Raw genomic sequence first — 16774 nt, 5'->3', positions numbered from 1 at the left:
TTTTGAGAACTTATAGAGTGATTCTGAAAGCCAATAACGTGACGTTACTTTGCTAAATGACATCGGATGTCAACATTTTTCGTCAGCTTTTCTCGATTGTTCTAAAGTGAATTGCGTTTTATTTTATTCTTTAACAAAATTATTTTACATTAATCATTACTTTAACTCATTGTTGAAAAGTCCAAACTTGCGGAATCGATATAAATTCCGCAAAAAATTGACATTTTTCGAAAAAAATTTATGAAAATATGTGGGTCTTAGTTCAAACCGTGCGGCAATAAAGATGCCATTAGGTTTTTTTCGTAACTAAAATAGGTTTTGTAACAATCGCAGTAGCAATTATTACAAAATTAAAAAGTAAGAAATCCAATAATTCGCTTTATCATATCACATAGCTATCGCAGATAACATATAAATGAATCGCAGATAGCAAATAAAAAAAGTATATGCTTAAAGCAACTTGATCGGAAGCATCTGTGGAAAAGTATTTGTCGAAAAAGTGCTGGCGTCTCTTTGACGTGGATTGTGAATATGAGTTTGCACTGTAGCAACTTTTTTCATTACATTGATCGCTGGAACAGAAACACCAATGCTCCGTTATGTCATACTGAAACCCTTTCTACATTGCGATCAGATTTCTGACCAGTCAAACAAAACTGACAATATCTGTGATGAATTTACCCTAAATGAATAATTTTATATAACTTCATATCTCTTTTCGGGAAATAATTTCCTTGGAAAGTTTTACAACTCTGCAAATTTATTTCGCCTCAATTTAATTCCGGACTTAAATTTGCTCCTAACTAAAGCTAATGTGCAGTGAGTGATCATCTGTGGATGCGAAAATTTGATGCAAAGTCATGCATTCAACATAAACCTGTTATTTCAGATTACAAAATGACACAACCCTGAAAATTTTGCGAAAGATATCTATTTCCGGGAAGATTTACCATATCAAATTCAGATGACAAATAATTCCCAATGTGAGAAACACGTGAATGTGGGCCAAGACCGAGTTGTGAGTGTTGATCGCTGGTTAAGAATTGCGAAGAACAACCGCGAACGGTCCCTGTAACCGGATTTGTGGAATTAGAAGTAATGAGGGTTACATGAGGGTTGGATGATGCAAATTCCGATAATTGACAGATAAAGCTTTGTTTGATTCTTGTTTGTCTTCGCACATCATTTTCGCTTCTTTAACAAAAACTCTCAAAAGTATTGACGACTCTCTGAACTGCTTCATTTCCACTCAATTCGATTCTTTTCTTGCAAAGTTGGAAAAGTAACGAAACGTAAACTGAACTTTTTCAACAACAGATTCTTTAAAAGAAAAATACCGAGTACTTAAGAAATTTCAAGTTTGGATCTCAAAATTTGGGAGAACTCTTCAAAACTTGGAAATATCAAGTTAATAAATATCACATTGTCACGTTTAAGAAATTCCAAACTGCCTACCAAGAACAGTGACTACTCCATTATGTCGGTTGGTACCATTTAGATACATGATGAAACAGGTCGAGGGACAAAGCTGCGTTATTTCAGGTGTATAATCCGATTTAGCACAACTCTGGTCACTCGCTGTAATGCCATAATTTCGTTTCAGAAAAAAATGTCGCCAGTGCCAAACAATGAAATCATTAGCGCATGAATAACATTTGATTGCTTCCACGATGACAGTACCCGACTGAATGTAGTAATGGAGTACAAGGATGAGTACTGGTAGATTATGCGGTAAAAATATGGGAGCCAAGTATGAAATCATCGCTGATAAGCATCGGTTCCGTAAATTTATCACTCGTTTTCTCAAATTGCGATCCTTTTCCCGCAGAAGTCGATAATGATAGTTGCAATAGTATTATTTTAAGTAAATTATTCCTTTCATAGTTTCGCAGAAGATTTTCGCACAATCCGCAATTCAGGTTAGTATAAATCCGTCCCTGAAAACTTCTATAGACTATTTGTTCTAATCATATATTCATGTAAAAATCCAAGCACCATATACTGTGATGTGCAATTGAATCAACGGGGCCGATCCATCGCCAAGATAATCTTTCCACCTTTTTCTTTGCACTTCTTATCACCATTTTAAGGATAAAAAAACATCATTACTCCCTTTGTCATGACAAAAACTTGTCATGCGAGGGTTATTATGTGTTTATGGTCCCATTGGTAAAAGTACATAACATCAGAAAGAACAAAAATTCAACACCTTGTTTTCCTGCAATGAATCTTTAATTGAATGTATAGAGTTGATCACAGATAGCTAATTTGGCGGAATTTTAACTCCATTAAAAGTTCTTTGCAATTATTTGTGGTAGATAAATTAGCATTTCCATTTCTCTGATTGTAACTATCTTTGCTTCAAGAACTCACCTCATGTATTATCGAGATTAGGGGAGCGCTTGGCTTGACAAAAAAAGTAGATCTGCTACCTTTCATAACCTATTATATTATAATTATAGAACCCAGCAACTATCATAGTTTCAAGGCCTATCATTGAAATTATTAACATCGTAAAATTTTAAGGCTCAGCAAGAGTTCAGTAACTAAAAAAGGGCTGATAATTGCTTTAGCAATTATTAATACATGCCTTCTTAAGTAGTTGTTGTTATGAAAAATCTTACCTTTCTCTTTTTCATTAGTAATATCCCATCTGTTCTCTTGAATTTCACTAAAGGTAAGGAAAATGCCAATAATTCTATGTAAATCATTTCTAAAAAATATAAATTGAAATGCATTAAACCAAAAATAGGCACTGTTTTTGGGAAATTTTTTCCGATCTGATTACAAAATTCGTCAAAAAGTTTGTGTTTCGATGCGCAATACTTTCAAAAAGTGAAATATTTGAAAAGTTGCTCCATTGAGCCCACAAACCGAAAATCTGTGGAAGTATGGAATGAGAGAGATACGATTCTTTAATGTACATGAACACTGCTTGGTTGGGAAGGAAAAAATTATTGTTCCTTTCTGGGCGATAATGAAATTTACTTTGTGAGCCCGGAATAAAAAAGAATTTACGTGGAAATTCCATAGAGACAACTGCATTTTCTCAAGTTCCATACTGAAATTTTACTTTTTTAGCAGTTAAGATATGCTTGCTCTCTTCCTCTTTGTAAAAATAAATCGCTAAGAAACTAAGCTTAGTCAAAATTTATATAATTTTTCCATGGAAAACTCTTAAGCAAATTCAATTCGCAATACATTTTAAGACGAAAATAATTGTAAAAGTTGGCAATAAGGCTTGCCTTAAAAGTTAAACTTCTAACCATTAGTTTAATTTGTCCTGAAAATGGATCAATCCATTCAAGTGACTAAACAGCGAACAGGATAAATGGCAGAAATACAAAGATTAATGTTACGAATTGAGTCAAGGTTTGTTTATCGGATAAGAGTGCTAGAGTGTAAAGTAATACTTTTTAGTTATAAAGCAAAAGAAATTGAATTGGCATCTCAGATAATTAAAAAATATGTATATGTAAACTCAGACAAAAAATATTTTATTATCATATCCAAGTTTCAAATACTTCAGAGCAATCTATTGATTTTGAGATCCGAATGAAGAAAACGACTGTCATCTAGATGACAGAAACTGTTAGTCATATAAAAAAAAATATCATAGGAATATATCAGCATCTTATCAAGATGTCCGAGAAGTTAGTTTCACTACTGCAACTACCCTGCATGCAAAAAGTGATCATTTTTTGCTGATATATTCCTATGATAAAAATTTGCATAACTTCTTAGCTGTAAGACAGACGGAACAGTGTTACTGTTCCTACCCCTAATTCCGGTTTTCGCTTTGCGGATCGGAAGACGGGATTATTTCTTATTGCACTGACGGCTAAAATACAATAACTGAGTTCAGAATATCGGATTGTCCATCCTAAAAAATATTTGCTAAATTCAAATTCATTAGTAATTAATGCTAAGTAAGACAGCTTGCTTATCTGTAATCGCAAATTCAAAAAAAAATTCATATCTTTCTTATTTTTCTCAAGTAAGTCGCTGTTGTCTGTCGACATGTGTGTTTGTTTTTTAATTAGCTTATTTATTTGAAAATATAAATAAGTTCGATGAGAAAACTTCTTGTTGAATTTTTACAGCTTTCAAAATAGATTTCATTCATTTTTCGAAGTTAATTGGCAGGAATTATTGATTAATAGGAAAAAAAGAAAGTTCAAAGATCGACTGAAACGAAAATCACTCATTTGGAAGATGCGATAATAGTATAATGCATATTTCCTTTATAGAATTTAAAAGCCATCTGAGAGGCTTATAAAATCGCCGAAAGGAATACTTATTTATGCATATCATTTCCTTCAATATACTTGACAATATGTGATGAGTTATTTAATTAACATTGAGACCCAATAGCTTGCCATAACGAAAATGTACCAAAAAATTCGAAAATTTTCAACCTAAAATTGAAATAAAAGAAGGAAGTGTCAACGATAAATTTAATATGATATCATATGATAATAGCTAACTAAAGAACTTCAAGATACTGGCTAATTTTAAGCCAGTCAATTTGAGGACAAGAAGATAATCTCTAACACCACACATCCACATAGAAACAGCAAGACAATAGAGAAATTACAATCTCTTGGAAACAGCGAAATAAATTGTTAACATTAGCCGATGAAAAGCAGTAAATGGGAACTACTAAGCTTTCCCTGTATAATTGAATTCAATTGAAACTCCAATATATTATAATCATAACAAGTAAGTACCTTTTGTAATTAGCTCATTATAGAATGATAATTTAGTATAGCCAAGAATCGTTGGCCCCAAATTATCGGTTTTGCTCCAATAGCAATAGAATATTGAAGAGAAAAAGGACGTCATATTTCATTCCATTAATTTTATCTGATAAACAGCTCCTTATTAAGTTACCCATAGCAATGATTGAATTATTTGACATATTTTCATTTTATTTGAATATAACTGACAGGAAATAATTAAATCCTAATTTAAGTATTATCTGTTCTAATGTATATTTTTTTGGCAAATGAAAATAAAAATTAGTGAATGGTATGTGAAAATAAAGAAAATAAGTTGAAATGGCTCCCTTTTTCTATGACTTCGGAAGTATTTGTAGGATGGATGTACGCAATAGTGTTTGTCATCAGTTGAGGACACTGTGAGGCCATCGATTTGCTTAATTCAATGAAATGCTTCAAAAATACTTTCATGAACTAAGGATGTCATAGAAACAGAGTGGAATAGAGAATGAAACTATTAACTATAGTTCAGAAAGATTTTTACTTCTTTAAACACTTACGTGTTTACGTGTAATCCAAGAAATCAGCAATTATTTATGCAATTTTCACTCACTGTCTGTCTGTCACTTCGCAATCACATCTATCAAATGTTATGGCGTGTTTACTTCTAACGTTTCCATAAATTTCAATTTTTCTTTTCAGAATGATTTTTGAATATTCGATCTTCTATCTAGGCTATATATAAAGTCATAAGATACATGGAAGAAATAAATGGAACTATGAATGGATTTGTTGGCCAAGTTAGACATTACCCATTGTAAATATCAATGAATCAGACGACAACTAATAAGAGAGCAAGTAATTTTCTTGCTGCTTCAAGTAGGATTTGATTTAGAAATTGAGATATGGAAATAAACACAAAGAAGAATGCATCGATTAAAAAAAAGCAATGTAGAAGATGCGCAATTGTCTCATTCAATATGGTGACTTGTGACAATTACTGGGAGATATTCGAGTATTTTACATGCTTTTGATCACTGAAAACCATAAAAACTTTGACACCAGTTGGATTTCTAAATGTAAACAAATCCAGTGACTACTTCCTCATATTTCTCTTTTCCGTCTTATCTTTTCTGCAAACGATTTATTACATATGAAGCATATATATTTCCTACTAAACTAGGTGGTATATGGCTTGGATTAGAAAAAGTTGCGGTCAGTTTACATAGCTTGACGAAGTAAGCCTAGTCAATGATAGTAATGCTAGATATAAATGCTGCAAGTTGGAAAGGTTGTATAAATCATAGCATTCCATCCGTTCACTTTCTACAACAATATGTGCCATGTAATGTTGTGCATCAGTGTTCAAATAAAAAAGAAAAAAAGCAAATGCTATCCTCTGCAAGAAAGTTAAGTAATGTTTCTCTTCTGAAAGTAACTCAATTTATCGATGGTGTTACTGATCCTTTTCCTAATAGCGCTATTTCATGTAATCGTTGAATTTACTTGAAACGATGCCACTGCAAGTTCTCCAGTAACAATGCATGTAGGACTTTCCATAGAATATATTTATATTTGGAGTAGTCCGTAAATGTATTTATGTTAAAACGAATTAAACTTTAAATTAAATTTTCTGCTAGTAAAGCTAGTATACATTTTAGAATTTGAAAAAGTAAAGAGCAAAATGAAGTAGTTGTTAAATTCTGACAAAGCTGCATCTTTTGAGGAACTGTTCATTTGCTACAATTATTTTGTGATTATGAAACGATTTTACAATATGATGCGTCGTGCTATCATTAAAAGATGCAAACTATGGTCGTCATATGAACAAGAACCTATGCTTAGTAACAAAGTGATAAATATTGGAATGATTTATAATCTGCGGGTCTTTTTAGGATGAGACTTTGTGAAGAAATTTCTAAAATTTAATAATTTGAGGGAGTCTACTTCCTTTAGTCATTCAAATTAAAAATTTATGGCAGTGGAATAGGTGAATATGTGAGGAGAAATGTTCACGTTGATTTAAATTCAAAAAGTGATTAATCACCAGATCGAAGGAGCCATAACAAATTGAAATCAGTTAGAAATTGATTCAAAACCTGGTCGTGCAATAAATAGACGAAATGAAGATCTGAATGTTATCTTCAAGAAATGATAATTGCTGAGAAAAAAAATACAGCCGAAATTTAGCTTTTATGGACCTAGTAGTAATGAAGCATGCAAGGGTGCACCATTTTTTTGCTTATCGATTGAATAAAAAAAATTTGCCAAAATTCGAGCGTCAGGTTTAAACATAATATGAAAATTAGTCTATAGTTTCATTTTTTTCCACCAAATTTAAATTTCATTTAAATACATGTATAATCAAGTACATGTAATACGGTCGAAAGTCATTAAATTCATATTAATTTGGCTAGATGCAATATAAAGTCAATGTTGAATTCGAATTGAATTTATTTTTAAACTAAGATCTACCATGATTACCTCAGCTTTTTATCTTTATTACTGCAAAACAATTATCTGAGTTAAACAAGGAATCTAAAGGGATCCTGCGCATATCACTGAAATCTATCAAATAGTTTAAAGATTAAGTGAAAAGCCTAAATACTTTCTGCTAAAAATGAAAGGATCACGTTCACACGAGAAGACGGAAAAGGAAAATGATGCAGGAGATAGAATCACTGAGTTGATTCAAAAATGAAAGTACTAAACATTCCTCTCATCTTTTTTCTTCCCACATGACACATATCTCAAAACAGCTGTTGCTTCACTTTTTTTTTCTTCGTTTTTTTTTTTAAATTATACATGTTTACAACCGCAGGCCATAATTCATGTTGTCTGTTAAGAATGGAAAACACACCAATTTCATTGTTTGCATTCTTTCAAAATTTTGGAATGAAACAAGGAATTATCATTCATTTCTTATATTTTGCATGCTAAGACAAGTTGAGGGACACTTTACTGAATTAATTAAAAAAACAATCATGTAATAAATCAAAAGTGCTAAGTGAAATGAAATAGTTTGTGTTTAACATATCTTTACTTCTTGTAGCCATTAGAGATAAAAGCATCCCACTTTATTTTGCTTGGCTCATTTTTGTCTCTTTGAAGGACATCTTATGCTTGTTCCGAGCCTAATGAGGTCGTTTGTTTTTCCCTTCTGCTATTCTTCGCGAATTATTTGGATTACTTGAAATGCTCAGTACTTCCAAAATATTCCATTCCATCTTTTTTCGAATATGAAATGATTACCGCAAGCAATGCACTGATGATAAGTTTACAATGGCTTTCATATCATTTCTGTTTATTTGAAGAACTTTATCAAGTCAGTATCTTTTCCCTTTCGTGCCAGTGCATGAATGTTCAGATCAATGCATGTTATGTGTGTTCGTGTGTGTAAGAAGAAAGCCTAGTTATTATCCAACGCATAATCAAAATTTAATACTTCATTAGCATGTACGTGTAGCTTGCTATAATCATGGGGAGAAGTGACATTTACTTTGGAAGCCATCTATAGCGAGAGTGATGTAATTGAAACTGAAGAAAATTTTTGAAACAAAATTCACGAAAATCTTTGAAATGAAATAGATATATGCACGAGCAGTTTGAAAAATTTTTAAACTTGACAGATTTTCAAACATATCTGAAATAAAAAAGTGAAGTAAACATATTTTCAATGACTCAATGACCAGTGGTCATCTTTTAATTCTTTCATTACTACTGTCTTCCTTCTGATGAGAAAATAATGCTATTATATTTACACTACAATATCATCGATTCTTTCTCATATCAGTTTATCAAAAAATAATCTAAACAATGGCTCCTATCACGAAAGGCAAGAAGAAATGCCGTCATAACATTTTAAATTAGGTCCTTCTCAAAATAAACCATTTAATGGATAACAAATGAATAAATGGAGAATGAAATCAAATTTCTAAATCTCATCAATATACATTAAAAGGTCAAGGGACGGGTATTTCAGATACCGCAAGAAGCTCCATATTATGTGGAACTTATCAACCAAACTGTTTGGAATGTACCTCTCTTTTTAAACTTTGAAAGTATCAATTTATGTAGATTTCAATGTATGCTATCAGTAAGAAGCCTAATTACCTGAAATGTAGAAAATGGAAGATCTTAAAATTTGTATTTAAAAAATTAAAAAGGTTTCTTGGGAAACTAGGCTTAATACTACGGCGGTTTGATCTGACACGGCCGAAATAATGGTCACATAATTTAATGAGGTGAAGTAATAGATATAAATCGTTCAATTAATATCAAAATCTGGAATGCAGAAAACAGATAAAATAGTGTATGGAGTAACTTGATGCACTAGAGAAGTAACCTCTTAGTAGTTCTCGAAGGTGAAATAAAGTAACGTTAATTAGCAATGGCTTAGGCCTAACTGTATGAAATATACATGCAGTGAAGTTCTTGCAATTGGCTTTGGTAAGTACACTTAAAGCATTTTCTCAACATTATTACAGTGCTTTGATTGAAAAGAAAATATTTCTGGTAATACCGAAAGCGTGAATTTCATGAATTGTGAAATCAATTTTTCTCGTTGCTGTACTTGTCATTCGTATCCGGATCTTCCCAGTCACATACCACTTAACACTGATTTAATTGAAATTTGTGTCTAACAACTGTTAAAATTCTCGAAAGATAAGGGAGATACTTTTAAATTGCTAAGATTAGGTATCGAAATAAAATAGACTGGGACAAAAATGAGTTAAAATTAGTAGGCAGTTGATTAGAAACCTTTGATAAGTTGAACTGATTTTAGAAAAAAACCACTGAAACGATAGAATTTTTGCATAAAATACAAACGTGACTGCGAATTAGATAATCTTCACAATAAAACTGAAAGAGCAAGATGAAATCGCTTCAGAAACTAACAAAGTCATTTTCGAGTGGTCGCTTTGTTTCTTACGCTTGTAGTAAACTTGCTGAATAGGTTAGACTATAGTAAAGGTCAAGATAGCAGTATAAAAAAGGATCTTTTTTGTTCCAACTTTTAAACCGATTTAATTCGACATAATTTGTTATTTAAGATTCCCCTCCAATTTCACCTCGAAAATTTTTGAAAGTGAATTTAAATACTTTGAACTCTGATTCGATTTTTTTCATCTACAAAGAATAAACTTGTTGGGATGAAAGAATAAAATTATAAGTGAGCTACGGATGGGTACCACTGACCAACGATTTTTTCACTTTTTGATCTCTTTAAGAGCCAAAGGTGAAGCAATTTCGGAGAAAAAGGAATCGAAGAAGAATATTTGCAGAATCCGTGAAATAGTTGAAGGAAATGGACGAGCGATATCAGGTTAGCAAAGTTGACTCATTAAGTGTCATTTCATTTTTTTATTCTTTAACATTTTCAGGAGGGAAAATTGTTTTTATACTTGTAACTACTTAATCCATTAATCAGCGATCATTAATGATGACCTCATTTGTTGCGAATTTATAACGTTTGCATTACTCTGCTAATAGGTGCATGACATTGATTAATTTTTAGCTCTAAAAATTTCAATTACACCAACATTTTGTATAATTATTAATAATAATGATTGGATGATAAATTGCCAAGGCTTAAAATAATGCAATAAGATTTGTCACAAATCTGGCGATTGAGTCAATTGTCTAATAAAATTGATTTGTGCTTAGTAATTAAATGATTACTTAATTTAGTAATTGTAATCCATCATGTGGCACATCTAGTGTCATGAAATGGTACATTAAATAAGACTGAATTGCTTCAGAACAATCCACGAAATTACACGGGAATAATACAACCAAGTAACGATTCTGTTCATAGTTACAGCGGATTTGGCAGATCAGCGGAAGTAATACAAAGTGATAGAAATCCAAATGTAGAATATAACGACACAAACAAGTAAGCAAATGTTTAGCTGTACAAAGAAAGAAAGAGAGAGAGAGAGACTGTTAAAAGTAAGATTTAATTTGATTCAATTTAATGACGATCTGAAAATTGCATTGCGTATATTAATAGCCATTTGTAATATATTAGAAAGTATATTAGATCAAAATGAACTTTTCTGAGTAATATGGCGTATTTTATGAAGTTACTGGTTACTTAGATTTGGTTTAATTGTTTGCTATTATTAACCAACTTTAAACTTCCCAGATTATCAGTTTATGGACAAGAACAGCGATTGAAATCGGGATATGTAAGCGAATTGGAAGGACAGCCACACAGAAGTAGGGAATCATCATCCTTTGTGTACCGAGAACCGGAAAGGACTTATGGAAGCAGAAATGGTATGGAGCTTCAGCCGGATCTTTTGATAAAACAGGACAGGACAAGACATGAAAGACGTGGAAGGCGACATTCTCATCGCAGTAAACACAAACATCGGAAGCATAAACATCATCAATCAAAAACTGAGTTATTCTTGTCTTTTTGAAGCAAAAAAATTTCGAATGCAAATTGATGTCACGGATAGCTTGAATGTAATGCTACCGTTTATCAATGTGGAACCGGATTGATGCCGGATTTCATAGCATGCTTGAATTCATAACAGAACTGTCTTGCAGATCATCACATTAGTTACAGAAAAAGGGACTTAATGACAGAAGCATTTGATAGGTAATAGAGATTATTAAAAATTAAGCATGCAATTGCTTATTAAATTGCAAAATTAAACTTTTGTATTTATAAACTATTTAATTTTTAGGTTATAACAAAAGGATATGTGACAAGTTCTGGAGGAGTTTGTGGGGTTTTTTTAAAGCAAATGAAAAATGCCACCGAAAACATCGAAAACATCGAAAACACCGAAAACGTGAGTGTTTGCTATCAGTTTTTATCAGTTTTTAAAGTTCCTTGAAATAATTATTTTCACATTCAAATACCGCGATATATTTGCAGATCGCCACCGTATCTGGGAACAAGCATTAACCGGCCAGGGATATCCGGCCATGCAAGAAGCGATCCCTGCCAATTCAATACCGGAAGCAAAGATCTTACACGCAGTACCTTCCCAACCAACAACACCTGAAAATCTAACCTGGCTTGGAGCAGCAGATCAAAAGAAAGGGGGAAATGAGGAAAAGAATGAAGAAAAGGATAAATCGAATGAAAAATTCTCAAAATCAAGTATGGTATTGGATTTTTCGAAAAATAAATTAATTGTAGAATTATAGAGCCTGGAAAAGTGCGAAAATAGTCCGAGAAGACATTATATAAGCCAAGAAGGATTTCATCGTTATGGCCATATAATATTCATAGAATTTAGCTACCATTAATAGTGTTAGTTTTGTTGACTTTTCACTATAATAGTGGCTTCAAAATGTTTACAATTTTCGAAATTTTGTTAAGAACTCACGTATTTAAAAGTTACGTATAAAAATCAAAGCTTTGGACAAAAATGTTTGTGAGGAAAAAATGGTATTTTACTTTCAAGTAGTTTTGCGAATTTTAAATTTCTCTGTTAGTTCACTTTTTCAACCGTTTGTTAAAAAACATTCCACTAATAAAGTGATAAAATACGAAATGTTCTAAGAATTTTATTGTGATCTCAACATAAAAAATTAGTGTCCCTTGAAAGTCTTGGCTAAAGTAATTGTCAGAATTCCAGCTTCAATTTTTGCAAAAATTTTGTTTTACTTTTAGCATCGGTGGAGCAAATGCAACAAAAAGTGCCAGAAACTGTATGTTTTATATTGTTGGTAACTTTAGGTCGTCATCAGAGTTGCTAAAGCATTTTTATCACAAAAATTAATTCCTGCAAATTACATCTGATGAGCTTCTTTCCCATTTTGTATATTCACAAAATTTCTTTTGAAATTTAATTTTAAAAAACCAGTTTTTTTTAAATGTTAAGCAACCAATACGTATCTTAGATGAATAAAAATAAAAAATAGAATGACAGCTGACAAATGGGTTAGAATAAAAAAGTGAAATATTTTCTAACAACAAGAAGAAAAAAATTCTTTTAAATTTTGATTAATTATCGGTAGTTTTAAAATAACAACTGTTTCATTGTTCAAAAGGCCACCAGCAATCTTGCAATATCTTGTTCACACATTTCGAGTTTGAAATTTCGAAATACGTAAAAATACATTTCAACTTCAGATTTTTCAATGTTAAGATAGAATTAGATTCGTTTTCAATCTTTGATCATTTTCTGGATTTATAAAAAGTTTCGCCTGAAAATAAGTTGCGGAAAAAATACCGCAGGCGATGAAAATTAGAGACATTATGAGTTAGTTAAAATTGAAGGACGAAATATCATTCTCATTTTGTGTGATTCGCTTACTGAATTAAATTTCGAATATCAGGTCATGATTTAAGATATCGAGAACAAAAACAAGTGAGGAATTATCTCTGGTCAAACATGAGCAGATCAATGAAGATGATCAGCGTCAGCTTCACGATTTAAATTTCCAATTTTTATTGCATATGTTCTATAATTGTAACATTTTTTCAAGTACCATTTAATATTTATGCTATGATTAATGTGTATCAACGAGAAATTTGCATCTCACGCAGTCATTAATGATCTTATTGTAAGCTAATTTAAACTTCACTATCTTCTCATTTTTAAGATTCCTTTTAATGAATCTGTAATTTCGCATTTCAAGCTCATTTGATATTATAGAAATGCGGCAAAAACGGAAAGTAATTCAGTTCATCGAGCAAATTGCAAAAGTTGGAATGGGAGGGATGAAAGATGAATTCGTCCATTGTCGAACTTTTATTCCGAATGCCGTAACTCGGACTGCGCATGACCAGAATCTGAAAAGATGCCGATATCCTGGCATGATTTTAATGCCTTTTGCTATCCAAAGTACGGCAAGAGAAAGAGTGCTTGCTGTATTTACAAAAGTTTGGTTATTTAAAGACAGTTTTAAGTTTAAGGTCTGTAACTTACAAGATTCCTATTTTATTTACAAAATTCAATTTCATTTCCAATAAATCTCAGCAGATTTCATATGAAAAATTTCATGTTATTTTCATTCAGATGTAATATGTATCGACCAAACACGTGTTGTGCTCAAAAGTGGTGACGAAGATTCGGATTTTATACACGCAAGCCGAATTCCACTCGGCGATAATCCTAATGAGGTTTAATAATGTCCTCCAATCTTCTATCTCTAATATATATTGTCGGGATATGAAATGGCATTATTCCTTAAATAAATCCCTCTGAATTCTTACGTCATCTTGCGGTTTTTAAAATAAGTATTTCATATATTTTATCTCCAATATCTTTCAAGGTCTTCTTGTCCGGAATCTTCAGTTTCTTAGATTATCATTACGCAATTGCCATTACCGAATACGGTAAAACATTTCTGGGAAATGGTTTGGCAGGAAAATGTTCGAACAATAGTATTGTTTTTAACTTTAAATGAATGGAAGCAACATGCCGAAAATATTCAGCTGATTCCTGGAAAAGGGTTTGTTTTCAGTGATTAAATTAAGGTTATTTAGATTAGAGATCCGGGAAGTAATTTTCCACTGTTTTATCAGTCAAATCTCAAATTATACCCGTTGGTTTTTAATTTAAATTTTGAATTTTTGATTCATAAACTTTAAATAATGCAGAAAGTGCTTGCACATTGAGGAATTTATGGTGTTGACACATAAAAATGAAATTAATATCGCACCTGATTGGCTGGTGCATGAGTACTATTTATCAAAAAGCAATGAAATACGTCGAATTTTATGGTATCACTACAGTGCTTGGGAACCAAATAGATCACCAAAAGATTGCGAACATTTATGGCCTTTACATTCATCCTTAAGGTACATTTAAGGCAATTAATGTTTCATTAAGTATTTTAAGTTTCCGATGAAATATAAGTGTTGCAACCCTGTCTTGAACTATTGGATTCACTCTGTGTACGTTCATTAAATTGACTTTTCCTTTTCCAATTCATATGGATTCAAGAAATCATCATTTATGGCACCAGCTGTTTAATTATACCATATAGCTAACCTTTCAGATCCAGCGGATATTTGAATATAAAACAAAACTTTGTTATCCATATCCCAGACAGCAATACTAGGATCACAGAAATAATTATAGAATTTTGTTTATCCTTTCCGCAGTGCATTTCTGTTTCATTTAGAAAGATGCGTCGACCATATATATGTATGAGTCTTGCTGGAGTAGGAAGAGCTGGATGCTATGCCGCTTTAGAAGTATGAGTTTCTCTAGATAAAAATTCTCTATATCTGTCCACTTTTACCAATATTTCCCACCCTTTTTACAGTTCAAAGGACTAAATACTACTTTAAGCTTTGCAGTGATCGGATAAGATAACATTAATATAGAAAAGCTAATATATATTATTATTATTGAAAAATTCGAAATTTTAAATTAACTTCAAATTCTTTAATACTTTTTCAGCATTACTTTTGTATTCCTGTCAGATTTATGCATAATTACTTAAAATAAACTTAAAGTTTCATTGAAGTGTACGTTTCATCCACCTGTTACTTTAGTGGGCACACTTAATGCTGCATGATAAAAGAGCTTCAGCGGTAAATATTGCTGAATGTGTGCGGAAAGTTCGTACGTATCGAATGCATGCTGTACAAACAGTTGCGCAATTTCAATTCCTCTATATAGGCATTCAGCGTCACATTTTTCTTGTTGAGGTTAGTCGAACACACAAACAGTCCAATAAATCGATCGTTTTCTGAATGATGAACTGATTTATTGTTTAAATTTTGAATTATATCATTTAGTAGCTTCAAAAAGATTCCATCAAATTCTTTTCAAAATTCACGAACTGTTTCTGATTTCCCGACGTGAAAACTTGTCGTCATGAAGATGGTTGACAGTACCGATACTTGCTTTGAGCACGCACCATAACTTCCTCTTAATCAGTGTTTTATGCTTTGGCAATATTTGGCCCTAATTAAACTGCTTTAATTTAAAAGAAATTGCATTCATTAACTAAACTTATCACCGTATCTTTTAGAAAATTATTATTGAAATTTGACACTTGACCAAAATCACTTCAGAAATTTCGAAAAGAAATTTCGTCTGAACAGGCAATATTTGAAGCAACAAAGAAATGTTCTTTAATTGAATATAATTATTTTCGATCCGGTGGTTATCCAACAGATGATGATTTTGACTTGTTACTCAACAGATGACGAACTTCAAATTTTCAAAAATTTATTTAATTATGCATTAATTGTGCAATTTGAATCTATTTAATTAAACGAAAATTTATTTAATTATGTAATTATGCAGATTCATTTAATTACATTTAGTATGTCAGCACTTAAAACTTGTTTTGCATAATTCATAAAGGACAATAAACACATATCAAAGATAATTTAGTTCCCTACAATTATTTCTTGTTCAGGATGAAAGTAATAAAAATTTTATAACAAGCAACAAATGGTTTGACATGACCTTGCAAGATTGGAGACCTGGAGAACGGAATAGGGTATCGGAAAAACCGAAACAATTTATACATTAAATGCTTAGAATATTTCTAATGATTCATCACTGCATTATTCACCAAATTACATCAAAATTATCTCCCATACGTTTCTTTGTTATCTTTGTTTAACGAAAATACACATCTTTACAGTTTCCTTTGTATCTAAATGAATACTTTTTTTTTAACGTTTTATGTAAACCACTCCTACTTCTTTATGCACATGACCCTTTTGTAAAAAGGTTTTCCTGGACTGGTGCTCTTCCATAGTATTCTTACTTACAACAGCTTTTGACTCACGGTCAAGCGATTTTCCACTCGTTATTCTTCAATAACCCTGCTGATCAATTCTGTATTATATCAATAAAGCGATAAATTTTGCTCTGTCCTTACAACGTATATTCGACGTCTTCACAAGGTAAGCCTTTAATTAAAGTTCTGCTTGATCCTAACTCAAGGTTAAACCTTCTAAATCTAAACGACTCGATAAAAGGAAAGAATTTTTTCACAACATAGGGTTCCTCCGAGAATCAGTATGCATACTTCCTTAACATATTTATCATTGCTTCAAATATCGTTATCGGTAGAATAAGGACTTCACTGGATGTTGACATCCACTTCAGCGG

At 31.8% G+C, this 16774-nt stretch overlaps 2 protein-coding genes across 2 annotated transcripts; one reads left to right on the top strand and one right to left on the bottom strand.

Annotated features, from left to right (window-relative positions):
• Positions 1–883: 883 nt before the first annotated feature.
• LOAG_03258 (hypothetical protein) lies at positions 884–2925 on the bottom strand. Its single transcript, XM_020446272.1, has 4 exons — positions 2875–2925; positions 2625–2713; positions 1456–1937; positions 884–1069 (listed from the first exon to the last, which is right to left on the bottom strand). Exons 3-4 carry the CDS (start codon positions 1760–1762, stop codon positions 891–893), a joined length of 486 nt encoding a protein of 161 aa, XP_020303366.1. The 5' UTR covers positions 1763–1937; positions 2625–2713; positions 2875–2925; the 3' UTR covers positions 884–890.
• A 7104-nt stretch (positions 2926–10029) lies between these two features.
• On the top strand, positions 10030–15855 carry LOAG_03257 (hypothetical protein; the record flags this gene model as incomplete). Its single annotated transcript, XM_020446271.1, has 13 exons — positions 10030–10047; positions 10484–10617; positions 10870–11084; positions 11614–11841; positions 12358–12395; positions 13039–13108; positions 13346–13504; positions 13709–13812; positions 13996–14144; positions 14293–14493; positions 14820–14892; positions 15196–15351; positions 15721–15855. 13 exons carry the CDS (start codon positions 10030–10032, stop codon positions 15853–15855), a joined length of 1680 nt encoding a protein of 559 aa, XP_020303365.1.
• Between the last annotated feature and the right edge of the window lie 919 nt (positions 15856–16774).

Source organism: Loa loa (genome assembly GCF_000183805.2).
Source record: "Loa loa unplaced genomic scaffold supercont3.121, whole genome shotgun sequence".
NCBI classification, from domain to species: Eukaryota; Metazoa; Nematoda; class Chromadorea; order Rhabditida; family Onchocercidae; genus Loa; species Loa loa.
This window is presented reverse-complemented; position numbering and strand designations above follow the sequence as displayed.

What these genes read in the sequence shown, in the direction of transcription:
- LOAG_03258 (XM_020446272.1), bottom strand. Translation starts at nt 1,762, where the DNA reads ATGATTTCATACTTGGCTCCCATATTTTTACCGCATAATCTACCAGTA. An exon ending in TGGAGTAGTCACTGTTCTTG is followed by an intron (nt 1,070 to 1,455) that starts GTAGGCAGTTTG and finishes ATCCGGTTACAG; the next exon opens with GGACCGTTCGCGGTTGTTCT.